This window comes from Hippopotamus amphibius, chromosome 2, assembly GCF_030028045.1.
Source record: "Hippopotamus amphibius kiboko isolate mHipAmp2 chromosome 2, mHipAmp2.hap2, whole genome shotgun sequence".
Classification (NCBI taxonomy): Eukaryota; Metazoa; Chordata; class Mammalia; order Artiodactyla; family Hippopotamidae; genus Hippopotamus; species Hippopotamus amphibius.
In genome coordinates this window covers 28,408,364-28,426,325 of record NC_080187.1, presented here as the reverse complement: position 1 = coordinate 28,426,325, position 17,962 = coordinate 28,408,364, and the positions used below count along the sequence as shown (strand labels likewise).

The following is a 17,962-nucleotide window of genomic DNA, read 5'->3' as shown; positions in this document are numbered from 1 at the left end:
ATGCAGCTGAAAGGTAGATTGTGACCTTAAATGCTAGGCTCAGGATTGTGGAGCATCTTCTGTGCTCTAGTCTCATGATACTTTTGTATTTCTGTTGTAGGAATTATTTTTTTCTTTTTAATATATTGGTTAGTTGGCAGTAAGGGACTTTTAATTTTTGCCCCTGTCTTCAATAGCCCCTATATAGTAGCTTGCGCATAATAGGTGTTCAGTGTTGAGTTGAAGTGAATTCTGGTAAGATATAATTTTTCCAAGAATCTAGAAGGCCAGACTTTTTCTATCGAATTTATCTAAAAAAAGGAGTTGTATAATTTGTTATTGTATACCTTATATGAGTTTGCACTATGGATATTCATTTTTTTTGTCTTCTTTGCATCTCCCACATCACTGTTCCTGTGTATAATTTGTGATCACCATACCAGGCAGTGCTGGCATCAGGGAGGGGCCTGGGGAATATTTAGTTTCCTAAGTATCTCCATCAAGTCCCCATTCTTGATAAGACAGTTAATATTTTCATGATTTTCAGTGCAGTACTGTGCAGAGGCGTCTTTATACACCTCCTTCCAATCAGAGAACTGCCTCTGATTTTTGTGGGGACACTTTGTGTCCTTCAAAGAAGAAAATGAGCCACCATTAACTGTCCTGTGTTAGATATAACTGTCCTATTTACAGATGAGAAAACAAGTTGAAAGAAGTTAAAGGTCTAAAATGATTTAGCTGGTAAGCAAATTGTTGGGAATTAGAACACAGGTCTTAGGTTATTTCCTTTCCTCTTTTTTAAGTATCTCAAATTTCATTAATGATCTATGGGCCAATTGAAAAAAAATGCAATTTGTGTAGCATTCGCTAGTACATATGCTGAAAGTATACCTTCCCCATCTGCTAAGGTTTATAGGCAAATTCAAAGCCTCTGGCCTTTCTTGTGACACATGAATGAAAATAGGTAATAAAAAGAAAAATAAACATTATTTTATACCACATTAAATATTATGTTAAAATACAGTAATTCCAAACATATTTAGTTTTTAATTTTCTTTCCGATATTTTCAACATTGACATTGTAATTCTCAAAAGGGCCTCCTCCATTGGCATAAACTATTCCTGTTGGCTGGTAACTTTGATTAGAGTAAGAATTACCCTATTTATTTCTAGGACATAAAATGTTGATGAATTAGAGGTAGGGGTGTTATTCCTTACTGTCAGTGTGGTTAATATGAACTGTAGAGATGCGTGGATTACATTTTGCTTTTATTAATACTTGTCAGGGAATTCCCTGACAAGTCCAGTGGTTAAGACTCCATGCTTTCATTGTGGAGGGCCCAGGTTCAATCCCTGGTTGGGAACTAAGATCCCGCAAGCTGTGCAGTACAACCAAAAAAGCACAAAAAACAAAAAAAAAACTTGTCAGCTAGATGTTTTCTTTTTTGTTTTTTTTTTTTTCAGTTCTGATTGAACTGGTGCCCACTGATTGGAAAAAACCGTATGTAAACTCGGGATGCTGGGCTCTTATACCATTTCATGGTGGATGATTTGTGTAAAATTGCAACTGAGTGAATTTCATTCAAGTAATAGGAGTCTTGAAGGTGTGAGTCCATTTTGAAAAAGTGCTGTGTTCTATGTATATTGCCTGATTCTTTACCAGCCATCACAGAGCAGTGATAGTTTATATGATTGTCCATATCAGTATCATAGTTTGGCATTGCTTTGTTTTTTCCCTCAACAGAATATTTCTAAATTTTTTGTTCTTAGTAATTTATTTATTTATTTATTTGCTGCATTGGGTCTTTGATGCTGCGCGTGGGCTTTCTCTGGTTGCAGCGAGCTGGGGCTACTCTTTGTTGCAGTGCGTGGGCTTCTCATTGTGGTGGCTTCCCTTGTTGCATAGCACGGGCTCTAGGCACATGGGCTTCAGTAGTTGTGGCACGTGGGCTCAATAGTTGTGGCTCACGGGCTCTAGAGCACAGGCTCAGCAGTTGTGGCACACAGGCTTAGTTGCTCCTTGGCATGTGGGATCTTCCTGCCCCAAGGATCAAACTCGTGTCCCCTGCATTGGCAGGAGGATTCTTAACCACTGCACCACCAGGGAAGCCCCTGTTCTTAGTAATATTAATAATAAACTACTTTTCCTGGTTCTGATGGTCTTCAGAATCAAACAGCATTTTTAACTTGTGAGGAACCTTCAGCCCTATGTCTTCTGCGTTTTATCTATACCCATAGTCAAGTGAATGCATACGATAGTTTTCTAAGTTATTATTTCTCTTTGCATACAAATATGTTTCACAGTGCTAAAAGACAGGGTTGGGTGGGAATACTGACATTGATGTTAGATATAAAAGTAGTGAATGAAGCTAATAAAAACCAAAGAATATAACCACTGATAAGATTTTGCTTATGCTCATTATAGCAAATTCTTATTCATGCATTCATTAGATAAACCACTAATTCTCATTTTCCTGCATGTTTTCGTATAAGCAGTATGAAGATTCTCCTTTCCCACTTTTATTCTGTTTAGCAGTATATCCTCTATAACAGCATTGGATTCATAGTTCCCTCTGGACTCTGCCCTTGGTTTATTCATCTGGCATTTGTCCGCTGAGCAAGAATTGTACTGGAGGCGTACTTTTTGAATGAGTATCTTTACTCTGGCCTCACTGCTTTTACTTATTTTTATTTTATTTTTATTTATTTTTATTTTTTGGGGTGTGATGGGTCTTCATTGCTGCACGTGGGCTTTCTCTAGCTGCAGTGAGTGGGAGCTACTCTTCATTGTGGTGTGCAGGCTTCTCATTGCTGTGCTTCTTTTGTTGAGGAGCACAGGCTCTAGGTGCACAGGTTTTAGGAGTTGTGGTACATGGGCTCAATAGTTGTGGCTTACGGGCTCTAGAGTGCAGGCTTAGTAGTTGTGGCTTGTGGGCTTAATTGTTCCGTGGCTTGTGGGGTCTTTCCAGAGCAGGGCTCAAACCTGTGTCCCCTACATTGGCATGTGGATTCTTAACAACTGTGCCACCAGGGAAGTCCCTCACTGCTTTTACTTATGATGTTCTCCTTATTGGAATTTTTCTCCCTTTTGCCCAAATCCTGTCCCGATGACCCCGCTCATATTCCTTTCTTTCAAGAAGCCTTTCTTTTTGTTCAACACTGATCATTCCCATCCCTGAATGCTTAGCGCTTAATTATATACTATCTTGGGTACTGTTATCTAAATGTTTCATGTCGTCTACCTATAGAAATATTGACCTTTTTAAAGAGATGAGGTCTTGTCATTCTGGTCATGAGACAAGTTTTCATAGGAAACACTATTAAGAGTTTATCTAGTGCTGTGTAGTTTACGCATATTATTGTTTGTCTCACAATGTTGCAGACAAGGAATTAAGGACACAGTGGTTGAGAGTTGCCCTCAAGGTCAGATAGTAGTTTCTTTGTAGTAGAGCCAGGATTTGTAAATAGGTTTGTCAAGCTTCAGAACCTGTGTTCTGTGAGATTCTTGGTATCTGTAGTTCAAACATTTCTGCGTGGGGTTTGTGAACAACGAAGAGAATTAAGTAGAAGTCTAAGTTTCTCTTAACACAGTTTCCTTCTTTCACAGACATTTACTGAGTTCTGCTACCCTATGGCATCATGAGTTCAGGTTGTAAAGGGTAATAATTTGGTTATTTCTGTTCTCAAAGCTCTTGAATCTAGTGGGGGATGTAGACATGCATATTGTTTCCTACATACAAAGCAGGATGAAGTAAGATCTATAAAAGGAAATTAAGGAATCACGTGGGTTCACGGAAAAGATTATCATTTCCAAGCGGAGGAATTAGGGATGGTATTAGAAGTTAGTATTTGTTCCGGGACTTGATAGAATGATGGAAGTTAACAAGAAGATTATGTTCAGAGTTTGGAACTTGGACATTGGGGTTCAAGTTCTTACACCATCATTTACTAGCCAGGTGACCTTGGAAAAATTAGGTAATAGCCCTGACTTTTCCTCATTTAGTAGCACGTACCCCTAGGGGTTGGTGAGAAGACTATAGGAAAAAATTACATGTAAACCTGTTAGCATTGTGCCTAGCACATAATAAGCACTCAGCAAAGATGAGCTAAAGTAAGTAATTTTATTAATGAGAAGGGCATGAACAGAGGCTTGGAGGAAGCTTGATTGTGAGTATTGAGTTTGTGGAAGAGTTTAGTCTCTTTGGGACTAAATATGATGGGACATAGTGGGCTGAGCCTTGGAAGATAGGTTTGAAATTATGGCTTCAGTGAATCATTTCACTGAATAGATTATTATTATTCATTAGAATATTATTTTCTCTTTTTTAGACAATAGGTAGAGCCATTAGAGTTTTTGTTTTGACAGAGAAGTGATGTTTTGTAATCTGAATTTTAGGAAAATAACTTACAAGAATGGGAATATAGGCCGAAGTTTGGTGGAGGGGTACAGGGAGACTAATGATGGAGTAGACAAGAGGAGAACTCATCCGAGTCCAAGCCAGTGCAGGTGGGAGGGGACAGAAGCGGAGCAAGAGTGTGAGAGCTTGCAGGAGCAGAAATAGCTTCCCGTTATTTTATCTCAGTATCACACAGACTAATACCAAAATGTATTATGCTTACTGTTCAGATTTTAAATCTTTATATGCCCGTTGTAGAGAAAAGCTTAAAGAATAAGATAATCCTTTATAATTACAGCACATAGAAACAACCACTGTATGCTTTAAGTCCCTTCCAAATTTACAATGTCCTTCATACCCAGCGTTAGTTGAACTAAAGGTTTATCCTAATCTTCACGATTGCTTCAAGTCTTTATTTGTTTTTGGGTATTTACATTTTGTTGTGACAGAGCAATGGAAGATTTTTTGTTATTGTTCGGTTGTGTCTGTTTTTGACAATTTGCATATTGAGAGCTGAAATTCCAGATTTCTGTAGCCTTTCTTTATTCTGTATCAGTAACTAAATGAAACCAACTTGTGGCATTGACTTTAAAAAAAAAATTTATTCATTTTATTTGTTTATTGGCTGCTTTGGGTCTTTGCTGCACACGGGCTTTCTCTAGTTGCTGAGAGCGGGGGCTACTCTTCATTGTGATGCGCGGGCTCCTCATTGTAGTGGCTTCTCCTGTTGTGGAGCACAGGCTCTAGGTGCGTGGGCTTCAATAGTTGTGGCACACAGGCTCACTAGTTGTGGTTCATGGGCTCCAGAGCACAGGCTCAATAGTTGTGGCTCATGGGCTTATTTGCTCCGTGGCATGTGGAATCTTCCCGGACCAGGGTTCGAACCTGTGTCCCCTGCGTTGGCAGGCAGATTCCCAACTACTGCACTACCTAGGAAGTCCGTGGCATTGACTTTTTATTTTAATAGGTCACCCTAAAGTGGCTAAAATTTTTGTTTCTATAATTAGCACCTTTTTAATTTTTATTTTGAAACAAATTCAGATTTACAGAAAAGTTGTGAAGAATATGAAATGTTCCTGTATTCACTTCACGCAGCTTCTCCTAATGTTAACATCTTACATGATATGGTACATTTATCAGAACTAAGAGATTAACATTGGTACAATACCACTCACTAAACTACTGCCTTATTCAGATTTTCCTAACTTTTCCACTGTTGTCCTTTTTTTTTTATATCCCAGGATTTAATTCTGGATCCCACATTGCATTTAGCCATCATGTTTCCTTAGTTAACTCCTTCAGTCTCTGACAGTTTCTCAGGCAGTCCTTACATTTCATTCCCTTGTCCTTACTGAAAAGTAAGCACGTATGTTTTTAAAGTAGTGAGTTACATAATTTGAAATCCATACATGTGTTGGCCCATGTGAAGTTTAAATTCTTAACAATAATGATATAAAACAGATCTATAATATTATGATTTCAAAATTATTTTAACATCAGCTTGAAAAATAATTTAATAAACTCGTTAACCCCAAAAGTGCAGTTATAGGCCTGGAGCTACTCATATAGCGTTCTTGATCTAACGATAGGAAAGTAACACTTAAGAAACAACCATATTCTGCAACTTTAGGTGGATAGTCAGGCATATTTCAATTTATTATGACTCTAGGTTTACATCACAGATGGTAGCTCCAGAGTTGATTTCAGCACTTTTATGAAAAAGAATATTATGTTTTCACAGCATCAGAGACAGAAAACACATCTGAGTTGAGCACATGTGAGGATTGTTCTAAGCTTTGCAAATTCATCTTCTGAATGTCATGAATATTGACTTTTCGCTGGTCGAATTTTGCTTTCAGCTCTTGCATTTTGTTCATGATAATGTGAGCCATGCCAGTGGGACAAATGCCTGATGATTCAGGCCTGTCCCTGAGGAATGACCTTCAGAGGCAACCACAGATACTGAAAGTGCGATTTCTTCTTTTTAAAATGTGTGAATTTCTTTTGAAATTGATTTATAAGATTATTTACTTTTGAAATGCAGTGATTTTGCTGAGTGTGGGGGCTGGTCCGCTGTGGAAAGTGAATGGAGTCTCCAGTTGCTTGATTTACACGTCCAGTTTGAGTCAGAACATTCGTATTTCCTTGGTCATATCAGCAGTGCTTCTCCCCCCCCCGCAGTCTCAGTTTTGGTATGTTCAGATGTCTTGTCACATCATAGAAGAACAATCTTGTGAGTTGCTGGGGGGTCTGACAAGTCAAACCACTCAAAACCCTTTAATTTCAAGTGTCCTTGATCTGAGGAAGCAGCTCCGTAAACCTCTTGAACAAGTTTTCACAACCTAGCCATGTGATGGCATTAAAATAAACTTCTGTGCACTGCTCACCTTCTTGCAACTATTCCTTGAATTTGTGATGATGAAGGCCATGACCTTGAGTCCTCTTTGTCACTTCCTTCATCACATCATGCAGTGGACCTGATTCAGTCAGTCAGCAAGTAGATATTGAGTGAGAACTATTCTAGGTACTGGGGATGCTGCAGAGAACATCAAGCTTTCTTTCTAGTGGACAGGACAGGTACAGAAATAAGTAAAATACAATACATAGTTTAGCAGATGAAGATACTTTCTGCTATGGAGAAACGTAAGTTAGGGAAGGGGTACAGGGAGTATTTGCAGCGTACAATATGGTAGTCAAGAAAAGCTTCACTGAGATGATGGCATCTGAGCAAAAGCCTAAAGGAAGTGAGGGGGCAAGCCAGCTTGTTTACCTAGGAAAGGAGCACTCTAGGCAGAGGGAAGCGCAAGTGCGTAAGTCAGGAGGTTGGAAGCAGGCCTGAGAGGCTGGAGGGGCTCGAAGGCCAGAGCGGTTGGAGGAGTGCGAGGAGGGAGGGGAACGGGTCAGAGGTGGTGGGTGCCAGAGCACGTAGGGTCTCGTAGGCCATTATCAAAACGTTGGCTTTTGCTCTCAGTGAGGTTAGAAGACGTGGTGGGCTTTTGAGCAGAGGAATAACGTTGTCTGGCTTTCTGAGGAAAAGGGTCGCATCTTACTGAAATTAGTGTTGAGGGGACAGAGATAGAAGCAGATAGAAATCTGTTGCAGTAACTCAGGTGAGAGATAATGGTGGTGGCCATGGAGAGGTGAGGATGCATGGTCAGCATCTGGACGTGGTTGGAAGGTTGAGACAGCAGCATTTCACGGTGAATGGGGCGTACGGCGTAAGGGAGAAAGGCTATGATGAGGCTTTTGGTCTGAATGCCTGAGAAGTGGAATTACTGTTTACAGAAGAGGAAGGCTGTTGGTAGAGCAGGTTGTGTGGGAGACTATCAGGAGTTTGGTGACAGATGTGCATTGTAAACGGGACAGTGGAGCCCGAGAGTGGCCTGCCTCTTCACGTGAATGTACTTCAGAAATTTGCACATCCCCTCTCTTTACCGCAGGTACTCCATCTGTGAAAAAGGATTTAAACTTTTCAATATTTAAATCAATTATCTTAAATTCTTTGATGTCAGGTACTTCATGTCTTATTAGCTGCCTGGGTTAAAAAAAAATCTCAGATCTCAAGTGGGCTGCACTGAGATAAGTAGGTTGCATTAGACCCAATGGTTCTGTGAGGGATGTAGATATTCTCTGCCACCCCATCCAGGTAAACCTGGAAAATACAAGAAAACAAAAACAGCAAGATTAAAACTTCAGCAACAATTTAAAAATCAAATAAACTCATGTTGTGCAAATTCAGGTGCTAAAAACAACAGGGCTGATGGAGAAATAGAGTTGGGACAGAACAATTAAAACTAAGGGACTTTGTAACCATGTGTAGTCCTGCTGGAATTACAAAGGGAAACAAACAAACAAAACCAGCACAGTTTACTGGTGTTTGCACCCAGTATCACATTCAGAAAAATCTTGTAGCCTTCGGCCCTGGAGCTTACGCTCTCTTCTTTGAGAAGTAGGTCTTGGAAGATATTTACTTATATTAGAGACCTTTTCATCAGAATTAAAAATCTGGTCCAGGACATAGCCTTCTTAATTAATCCATTGTTTTAATACAGGGAGCAATGTCTCTGCAGCTTCTTCAGCTGCATTTGCACCTTTGCCAGGTAGCTTAAAAGAAGGAAAGTGTAATGGTTTTTTTGAAGCCACTGAATCAGCCATCATTTAAATGTAAGTCACTTCTGTAAATTTTTCAGCTTTTTTTCCCCACTGAAGGTCTTATATTGCTACATATTGCTTATATAATCATGGGAAAACTTGAGCCTGACTACTTGGAAACATTAGCATGCTGGGGAAAATTGCATGTGAGCCAAAGTGACTTCTCCATTATACTGACATCATTCATCTATTTGCCAGTTGTGTGTGAGGTAATGCATGTCAAAGAAACACATTTTTTTGCAGAGCAGACTGTACTGTTGACCTAGGATGCCTTACAGCTGACATACACAACAGGACCAAACTCAGACCTACCTCCTTATTGGATAGTCTAGAATTTTTCTGTTTCAAATAGAAACTCAGTAAGAAAAATCCTAAAATTATCTCAATGGTATGCTCCAAAAACATGTGAAATTCAATGTCTCCTCCCTTTTAAAGCTATTTTAAAGCTAGAAAGTAAAAACTACATCTTTAATAAGATCCACTGTCTTGAACCAACAGCCAATATTATACTTGACAGTGACACACTAGAGGATTTTCTCTTTACTTCAGGAGCACGTAAGCCTTCTATCACCATTAGCATTGTTCTAGAAGTTCTGACTGATGCAATAAACCACAAAACAAAAATAAGTATAATGATCAGAAGGGAGACAACATACAAAAACCAAGAAAATCAATTAAAATTATTAATAAGGGCTATATTTGGTAAGTATACCAAAATCAGTAGCTTTTCCAAGTGTCAGCAATAACCGGTTAGAAACATGTAATGGGAAAAATATCCCATTCACCTTGGTAGCAACAAATACAGAATGCCTAGAAATAACCCTAACAAGAAATATGTGTGATCAAAATGAAGAAAACTATAAAACTTTTCTTGAGAATTATAAAATAAAACTTGAACTAGAGGGATATACTTTGTTCCTGGATGCAAAAACTGGAATATTGAGATGATGTCTTTTTTTCCCCCCAATTAATTTATAAATTTAATATGATCTGAGTTAAAAATACATAGATTTTTAGAGGGGCTTGGCAAAGCAATAAACATAAAGAAGAGCCTAATGTCAGATAATAAAGCTGTAGCAATCAGTAACGTGATAGAGTTTAGCAGTGTTGGTGAGTTTAGGTATTGGAGGTAGAGTAGTTGGATTTTAGGTTTGCCACTTACCAGACATGTGACCATAGCTCAGTTACTTAATCTCTCCAAGCATGAGTTTCCTCACCTGTAAAGAGGTTAAATGAGATAATGTAATTAAAGAACTGAGCAAATTCTGATACATGGAAGTGCTCAAAAAAATGTGAGCTGCTATTGTTTTGTTGTTGACACAAGTGAAATAGGTCAATGGAGGAGAATAGTGTAAACAAGAATTGATTATTTGTTAAAGGAGCCACTTTGAATCAACAGACAATGGATTAACTATTGTATTTAGTTAAAATTTTTTGGATAACTCATACATCAAAATTAATTTCATGAAACCATAAGCAAGTAGAAGACAAAAATATTTATCAAATTGAAGAGTTTAAAAAGCAATGAGAAAGGGTCCAAAGTCAAATTTATTTGGCTGTGCAAAAACTTATTTCTGTATAAAAGAAAAACTCAAATTGAATGACAATCTGAGGCACAAGTAGTAGTGTACTGGTTAATGTTTAACAACCAGCTCTGCCAGGGAAGAAAGAAAAAGCCCAGATTTGTCACATTTGCTGGTTTCCACGGTATACATACTCATAGCAGGCCACCAAGACGAAGCTGGTGAGCAGGAGTTGGGAAGAGATGTGCTTTGCTGGCACTCAGGAGCTGGTGCGTGCCGGCTGCAGCACACCCTTACACAGATGTGGCAGAAGGTGCTGAGAAATCACCTAGAGTTCGGCCCCAGGCCAGAGCACATTTCTGCTTGAAGCTGCCTTCCCTAAGAAGCACACAATAGAGACAATTGGGAATAAACATCCACTGTGTTGTACCTTGGAGGGTTTCTTGAGCTGGACTTGGCACCAGCCTGGGGTGCTGGATCTGCAAAGGGTCTCTGGGGTGGAAAAATCCCTGTGGGGTGGTTGGGACTTACCCTAGGAGTAGCTCTTTTGGGGCCAAATTACACAATGGCTGAGGACTAAGGGGAGAGGGTGTTACTAGGCAAACGCTGAGCAGGAAGAGTTGGACCAGAGCAGAGGGTGTTTCCCCCTTGATTTCTTCTCCTTCTAAAGTCTTTGATACTCTTGGCAGTGGTGCATGTGTTTTGCTATCTCTGCATATTTATATTCTCATCTCTAGTTTTTATTCTCCCTTTGATACTGTTCAATTACTGTGATAGCTTTCATAAGTGAAAGCACAAAAGCTTGTGTCTAGACTGTGATAAGGTCACCCAAGTGATATTATAGTACACCAGGAGGCCAAAGATGGGTCTCTTTGTGGCCAAGGAGCCATGATATTGTCAGGATTGGAAGCGGCTAAGTGTGGAGCCTGGGAGTCCTATCGCATGTTTGTTGGCTGTAGATTCTATAAAGGGCATACGCTTTTATTCCATAATGGATTACTAACTGGTCATTTTGTAATCCAGTCTTAAATGTCCAATCTTAGAATAGGTTGTTTCTTTGTGGTCATATCTGTAGTTCTAATAGAAGATTGGTTTATTATAAGGTCGACTTTGTGCAAAGAAGCAGGATTTAATTGGATTTCAGAGAAGTGGATATCTACTGAAGATGGGAGCAGTATTATTAGAAGTTGTGTAGTTGTTTGAAGTCTGTGATTGAGAATCGTTACTTTGGGCAATACAGAAAGAACGAATTGACATAGAAGTAGGAATAAAGGTGTGGAGAGAGAGAAAAAAAAAAGTAGTTACTCTTAAGGGGTTAATAAATAATTAATCTTATGAGAAAAGTAGCCTTAACAGCCACATAGAGGACTGACTGATGGAAAAGATAGTTTGCCAGAATTGGATACAGACCAGTTAAGATATGAAGGACATCTGCCTGAGCTTGAGACTTGGCTTTGGAGGTGGACAAAAATGGTTTCTTATGAGTGGGATGTTTTAATGACTCATTGGGCATGGAGATTTACAGATGCTTATGTTTTTAGAGCATTTATTTATTCAGGGTTGGTCCATTAACATTCATTATTCTTGGTTGAATTTTTTTTTTAAGAGCAAGTTTAGTATCTGTCATTTATAGGGCTATTAATTTGATGATTCAATGTTCCTCCTCACTTACTTGGGTGTTTCTAGTCTTTTTGTGTGAGTTTTCCTTAATCACTTTAGGTCTTTAGCTGGTTTGCATTAATTCTGCTTCTCCAGGAAACCTTTGCTGATTGTGGAACCATTGTATCTCAGGATTGGAAGGGACTGTAATAGTCTTCTAATCCAACAGTTAATTTAATGCTTGATTCCCTTGTATTATTCTTTTCCATTTCAGACTTAAACAACTGATATCTTGATTTTGAGTAGTTGGATTTACCTATAAATAGGATTTGGGGGATTTGTGACAACACAGCATTCTCAGACCCAGCAGTCTTTGGAGATAACCAATTGGCCATACTTTGGGGTGGCTGAGGGCCAGCTGGTTATCTGATGCTGAAATACTGGCACTATCCAGTGGCAACTACTACAGGGTACTCAGACCTTTAATTTTAAGCCCCGGGCTGGGGATGGGAATGTAGTTGGACTTAGGATCCAGACTGGACGGCCAGGCTAAACCTAGGACTCTCATGCTCCTAGGGTTTTCTCCATGGTTCTGATCTATTCATGGGCAGGGACTGAGTGTTGATTGGTGGTAGTATAGAACCAGCCTCTTTTCTTTCAGAGTTATTTGGTTAAGGCCGGTCTGCAGTTCAAGGAGCTGCCTGTTTGTAAATTATGGTGAAATGCTGGGAAACATTCTCTAGGAGGATTCTAAATTATAGCTCTTTAATATTTTCTGCTTATACAATTTGAATGCAGAGTCCTTGGTGTAGTTCAGGTCTTACCAAGGAAGCCCAGCTGATGGCTGCCAGGAGGCTTGACCAAGTATTTTAGAATTCACCAAGCCCTGGGGCTTTGGAGCCTCAGAAACTTGATTTTGCTAGTACATTAAGAGTGCGTCTTTTTGTTAATAGTAGATCCACATAAACCAAAGTCTTAAGATACGTGCATCAACTCAGGAGGCTCATTTATTAAACTGACATACAGACCAGAAGATTTTTGTTAGCTTAGTTAGTATTAAGGTAAAGCCAAATTATTATTTAAGAATTAGCATATTTATTCCTAATAGAAAAGTAGTGTAGTTATTAAAAACTCCAGTCCAAATATGGGCATGTACAAGTAGAGAGTCCTTTCTGACCCCACCTCATGAGATGCCAGTTGTTCACCGCTTAGTCTCTATATATATTCTTCCAGGCTCTCTGCGTGTGCAATAACCTCTATTGCTGCACTGCTTTATTTTCTATAGCTCTGTAGTTATGTTATGCACATTGCTTTTCAACTTGTGGGAAGCCAGAGGACAGTGAGAAGGTCACCTACCGTCATGGAATCAGATGAAGGGGAGCAGGCTGAATGGCTCACGGCGCAGCAGCTCAGGATCCTGAATTGTCTGTTCAGCATTCTAGAGTCTGCTGCCCTGGCACCCCTTTTGCAAGATGGTTTGGAAGGGCAGTGTCAGTGTATATCTTGCAGACCATTATTTCTCAGTGTGACTGGCCAATTACAGATCCTGGCACCTAGGAGGTGCTAAATAAATAGTAGCTGTGTGTGTACCTTCCCTGTCTGGCCCCATTTTTCTGAGAAGTACCTTCTTTCTGTAGCTGTGTTTATACCACAGTCTAGTTTTGCCTTGGTGTGTGTGTCCTTTGGTCTCTTCAAAAGATGACTCTTCTGCCTCTACTTCGGTCTATTTTACCTTTTATTTCAGTTCTCTGCAACTTTATTTCTCTTTTCCCCTTATGTTACCTAGAGAAGGATTAAAGTATTCTATGGAAATCAGCACTTTAGTAATTTTTGTAACTTCTGATTTCTCAGAAAAAAAAATGTTTTCTTTCATCAGATTTCATTATTACCCAACTTTTTACCTTAGCTGAACTATTCTGCTTTTATCTTGTATACCTAATGGCACTGTATTAAAAGTGTTCATATGGAGTCTGTCATGAAATTAGCGGAACTCCATATGTGAAGTGGCCAGAATGACCCCCTTTCCACGTGATTTTTCTTATACATATAACAGTTTTATTGAAATGTAATTCATATACCATACAATTTACCCATGTAAAGTGTACTATTCAGTGGTTTTTGAGTATGTTCATCAAGGTTTGATCACTACAATCAATTTTAGAACATTTTCATCATCCCCCAAAGAAACCCCGTACACTTTAGCAGTCATTCCCTGTTTCCCCTTAACTCCCATCCAGCCCTAGGTTATACTAATCTATTTTATGTTTCTATAGATTTGCCTATTCTGGACATTTCATATAAGTAGAATTATATAGTATGTGGACTTTGTGTTTGGCTTCTTTCACTTATAATGTTTTCAAGATTCATCCATGTTGTAGTATTGTATTACTACTTCATTCCATTTTATTCCAAAATGTATATTCCATGCTATGGATCTACCACATTGTATGTATCTATTCATCAGTTGATGGCATTTGTATGTGATTTCCTAATAGCAAAGTAACATTTTAAGTATTATTACTCTTGAAATCCAAACAAGTGTTACACAGTATAGATGGAAGTTACAGAAGGCTAGGAGGAAACAACAGCCTGTTTCCACCTATTAAATACCACTGCAGGTGTTTTCTTTAAATATCAACCGTAATATTTGGACATTTGGAAATTATCTTTGAAATCAAAATATAAAATATGTTAATAATATGTTATTCTTGGTTATGTCCTTTAATTTTCCTATAAGAAGAAATATTAACCATGCAAAAAATCGATTTAGATAAAATAAGCCACAGAATGTACTATAGTATTTTTGCTGTACATTTGACCCTTGAACAACACAGGTTTGAACTGTGTGAGTCCACTTATTCACGGATTTTTTCAACAGTAAATACCACAGTTCTACATGATCTGTGGGTGGTTGAATCCTTGGGTACAGAACCTTGGATAGGGAGGAACCACGGATATGGGAGGCTGACTATAAAGTGATATGCAAATTTTTGATTACATGGGGATAGGTGCCCCTAACCTTTGTCCTTTGTATTGTTCAAGGGTCAATTGTAATTCTTTTTTTTTTTTTTTTTTTTTTTTTTTTGGCTGTGTTGGATCTTCTTTGTTCAGCACAGGCTTTCTCTGGTTGTGGTGAGTGGGAGATACTCTCTTCCGGTGTGTGGGCTTCTCATTGCAGTGGCTTCTCTTATTGTGGAGCGTGGGCTCTAAGCATGAGGGCTTCAGTAGTTGTGGCTCTCAAGCTCTAGAGCACAGGCTCAGTAGTTGTGGCGGATGGCCTAGTTGCTCCATGGCATGTGGGATTTTTTTGGACCAGGGATCAAACCTGTGTCCCCTGCAATAGCAGGCGGATTCTTAACCACTGTGCCACCAGGGAAGTCCTTCAATTGTAATTCTTATACCTCTCATTTTCCTCTTTTTTCTTCTCCCTTCCACATCCATCCATCCACAGTGTCCACACAGGATATGTTTTTTTTTTTAACTTTAAAAATTATTTTTAGTTTTTTTTCTTGAAGTGTAGTTAATTTACAATGCTGTGTTAAGTTCTGCTGTGTAGCAAAGTGACTCAGTTATACTTATACATACATCCTTTTTTATATTCTTTTCCATTATGGCTTATCACAGGATATTGAATATAGTTCCCTGTGTTATACAGTAGGACCTTGTTGTTTATCCATTCTATATGTCATAGTTTGCATCTGCTAATCCCAAACTTCTAATCCATCCCATCCCTTCCCCCCTTTGGCAACCATAAGTCTGTTCTCCCCGTCTACACAGGATATGTTAACCACAGTAAGCAAGGCAGTGATCATGGGCCTTAGGGCCCAACTACCTGCTTCACGTTCTTGCTTTTTTAGTGCTTATTGGCTGTATGACTTGGGTAATTTACTTAACCCCTCTTTGTCTAGTTTCCTCATCAGTAAAATGGGGATAATACAATAGGATCAGCCTTATCGGCTTGCTGAGAAAATTAAATGGGTTCATATGGGTACAGTGTCTGGCTTTACGTGGCTTATGCTCACTGACATTACCTGAGTCCGCATTCAGTGTTACAGTCATTAACTAAGTACTCCACACGAAACAGACGATTTTGGTAATCTTCTTACGGTTGATCCATGACCTTTTTCCACCTTCAGTAAACATACATTTTTATCTGTCATTTCAGCAACCATCACATGTGAACTGAAATGAATTGTTTATTGATAGAAGGGAGGAGAGAAAAGGTAGAACCCAGAGATGGGAAAGGTAAGTTAGCGAGAGGAGAACAGTAGAAAGGTAAAAGTGAACTGATGGACTCTCTGAGTCCCAGCATAGCTCTTTTCATGTGGAACAATTATTTATTGAATGGATGGACTTTTTTTTTAATAGTTTGTTTAACTGTGGTTTCAGGACTGATGTTTTCTTCAACTCCCTTTAAAAATGTAGGATATAAGAAGCCATTTCAGTTGCTCTTATTGTATTATCATTTGGAAGTTACTATTTGTTTCTTATGTTTACCTTGATTGTCTGTAAAACTATACACTCATTAATTTCTCCCAGTTGTATTTCCTTTACAACTCATTTTTCACTTTTCAAGCACACATTTTAGAATGTACAATATGGGAGCAGTTTTAAAATGTTTGAGGTGATTGTTGGCAAGAATTCGCTTTTTAAGATGCTTCACAGGGAAGATTTTTCTCATAGCCCTTTGGGAAAGGATGTTAACAATGGTTTTTAGGGCCTGGTTCTAGCCAGCAGCTTTACTTTAATCCTGAAAGCAATAGCATGGTGTAGGGGAGTCAGCTTCACCTTAAAATTGGGAAGATCATGTCAGCTGATCATACTCCTTGTTTAGAAGAGGAGCTAGGACTCACACCCAGGTATGTGTGCCTCCCTCTTACCACACTGGTGATTTCCTCTCTGATGTTTATTAGAGTGTGTGACCTCTCTGATGTTGCCAGTTCTCCTGCATTTTTCAGAAGAAATCTTGGTCTTGCCTACGTGATTCTCAGCATATAGCTTTCTAGTGAAGTTTGAAATGTTCTGATCTCCTGTCAGTAAGTGTCAGATAGGATGACTTGAATATATTCTAGTAGTTTTCATTGTGCATCTATTTATAGGTGACACTATACTGAGGAAGTAGAAAAAGCATGATCTGAAGAAATGGGAGCTAATTTTTCTCTCTTTTTTGTTGTTATTTCTTCCATAATTAAATAGCATTAATCTATTTATTTATTTTTATTTATTTTTTGGGGGGGTACACCAGGTTCAATCATCCGTTTTTATACACATAAAATAAATAGCATTAATCAAAATGAGAAAAATGCATTATGAGTCTAACTATTTAAAAATTGCACTCTCTTCTAATGTTCATACATTTGCATATACTGTTTTATGAATTGTATCACTAGAGCATGGTGTAATTTCATACCATGTTTTTGAACACAACTTATTATTATCATTTTATATGTTACTGTGCAAAGTCTTCATAATTATCCTTATGCTTGCTTAGTATTCCATTCTCATTTTTAACTGTTTTCTATTTTAGAAAATTAATTTCTATTTTTTTCTCATAATAGCACTGTATTAGACATCTCACATGCAGGCAGCTATTTTAATGTTTTAGATGATTTTCTTGAGTTTTTGAAATGTATCACCAAATTACTTTCCAAAAGTGTCTAACCAATGAACATTGCATTCAGTTTCAGCATAGTCTTTTTTTTTTAATTGAAGTATAGTTGATATACAATATTACATAAGTTACAGGTGTACAGTATAGTGATTCACAATTTTTAAAGGTTGTACTCCATTTACAGTTACTGTAAAACGTTGACTGTATTCCCTGTGTTGTATAATACATCCTTGTAGCTTTTTTTTTTTTTGGCTGTGTTGGTTCTTGTTAGCTGCATGTGGGCTTCCTCTAGTTGTGGAGAGCGGGGGCTGCTCTTCATTGTGGTGCATGGGCTTCTCATTGCGGTGGCTTCTCTTGTTGCAGAGCACGGGCTGTAGGCGAGATCAGTAGCTGAGGCGCTCAGGCTCAGTAGTTGGGGCTCACGGGCTCTAGAGTGCAGGCTTAATAGTTGTGACACGGGCTTAGTTGCTCCTTGGCACGTGGGATCTTCCCGGACCAGGGATCGAACCCATGTCCCCTGCATTGGCAGGCAGATTCTTAACCACTCTACCACCAGGGAGGTCCCCCTTGTAGCTTATTTTGTGCCTAACAGTTGGTTCCTGTTAATCTCCAGCGCCTATATTGCCCCTCCCTGTTTCCCTTTCCCCACTGGTAACCACTAGTTTGTTCTCTCTATCTGTGAGTCTGCTTCTTTTTTTGTT

At 38.8% G+C, this 17,962-nt stretch overlaps 1 protein-coding gene across 4 annotated transcripts in view; it reads left to right on the top strand.

Moving 5' to 3' along the window:
• Positions 1–17,962, top strand: part of SLC44A1 (solute carrier family 44 member 1) — a 195,727-nt gene that overhangs the window by 21,314 nt on the left and 156,451 nt on the right. Inside the window, exon 1 of one of the 4 annotated variants that reach the window (XM_057720149.1) lies at positions 15,866–15,895. The exons of the other annotated variants lie outside the window; for them this stretch is intronic. Coding sequence (XP_057576132.1) covers positions 15,887–15,895 — 9 coding nt within the window. The 5' untranslated portion in view covers positions 15,866–15,886. Of the gene's footprint in view, positions 1–15,865; positions 15,896–17,962 lie in introns of those variants that run through there. 4 annotated transcript variants of the gene reach the window in all.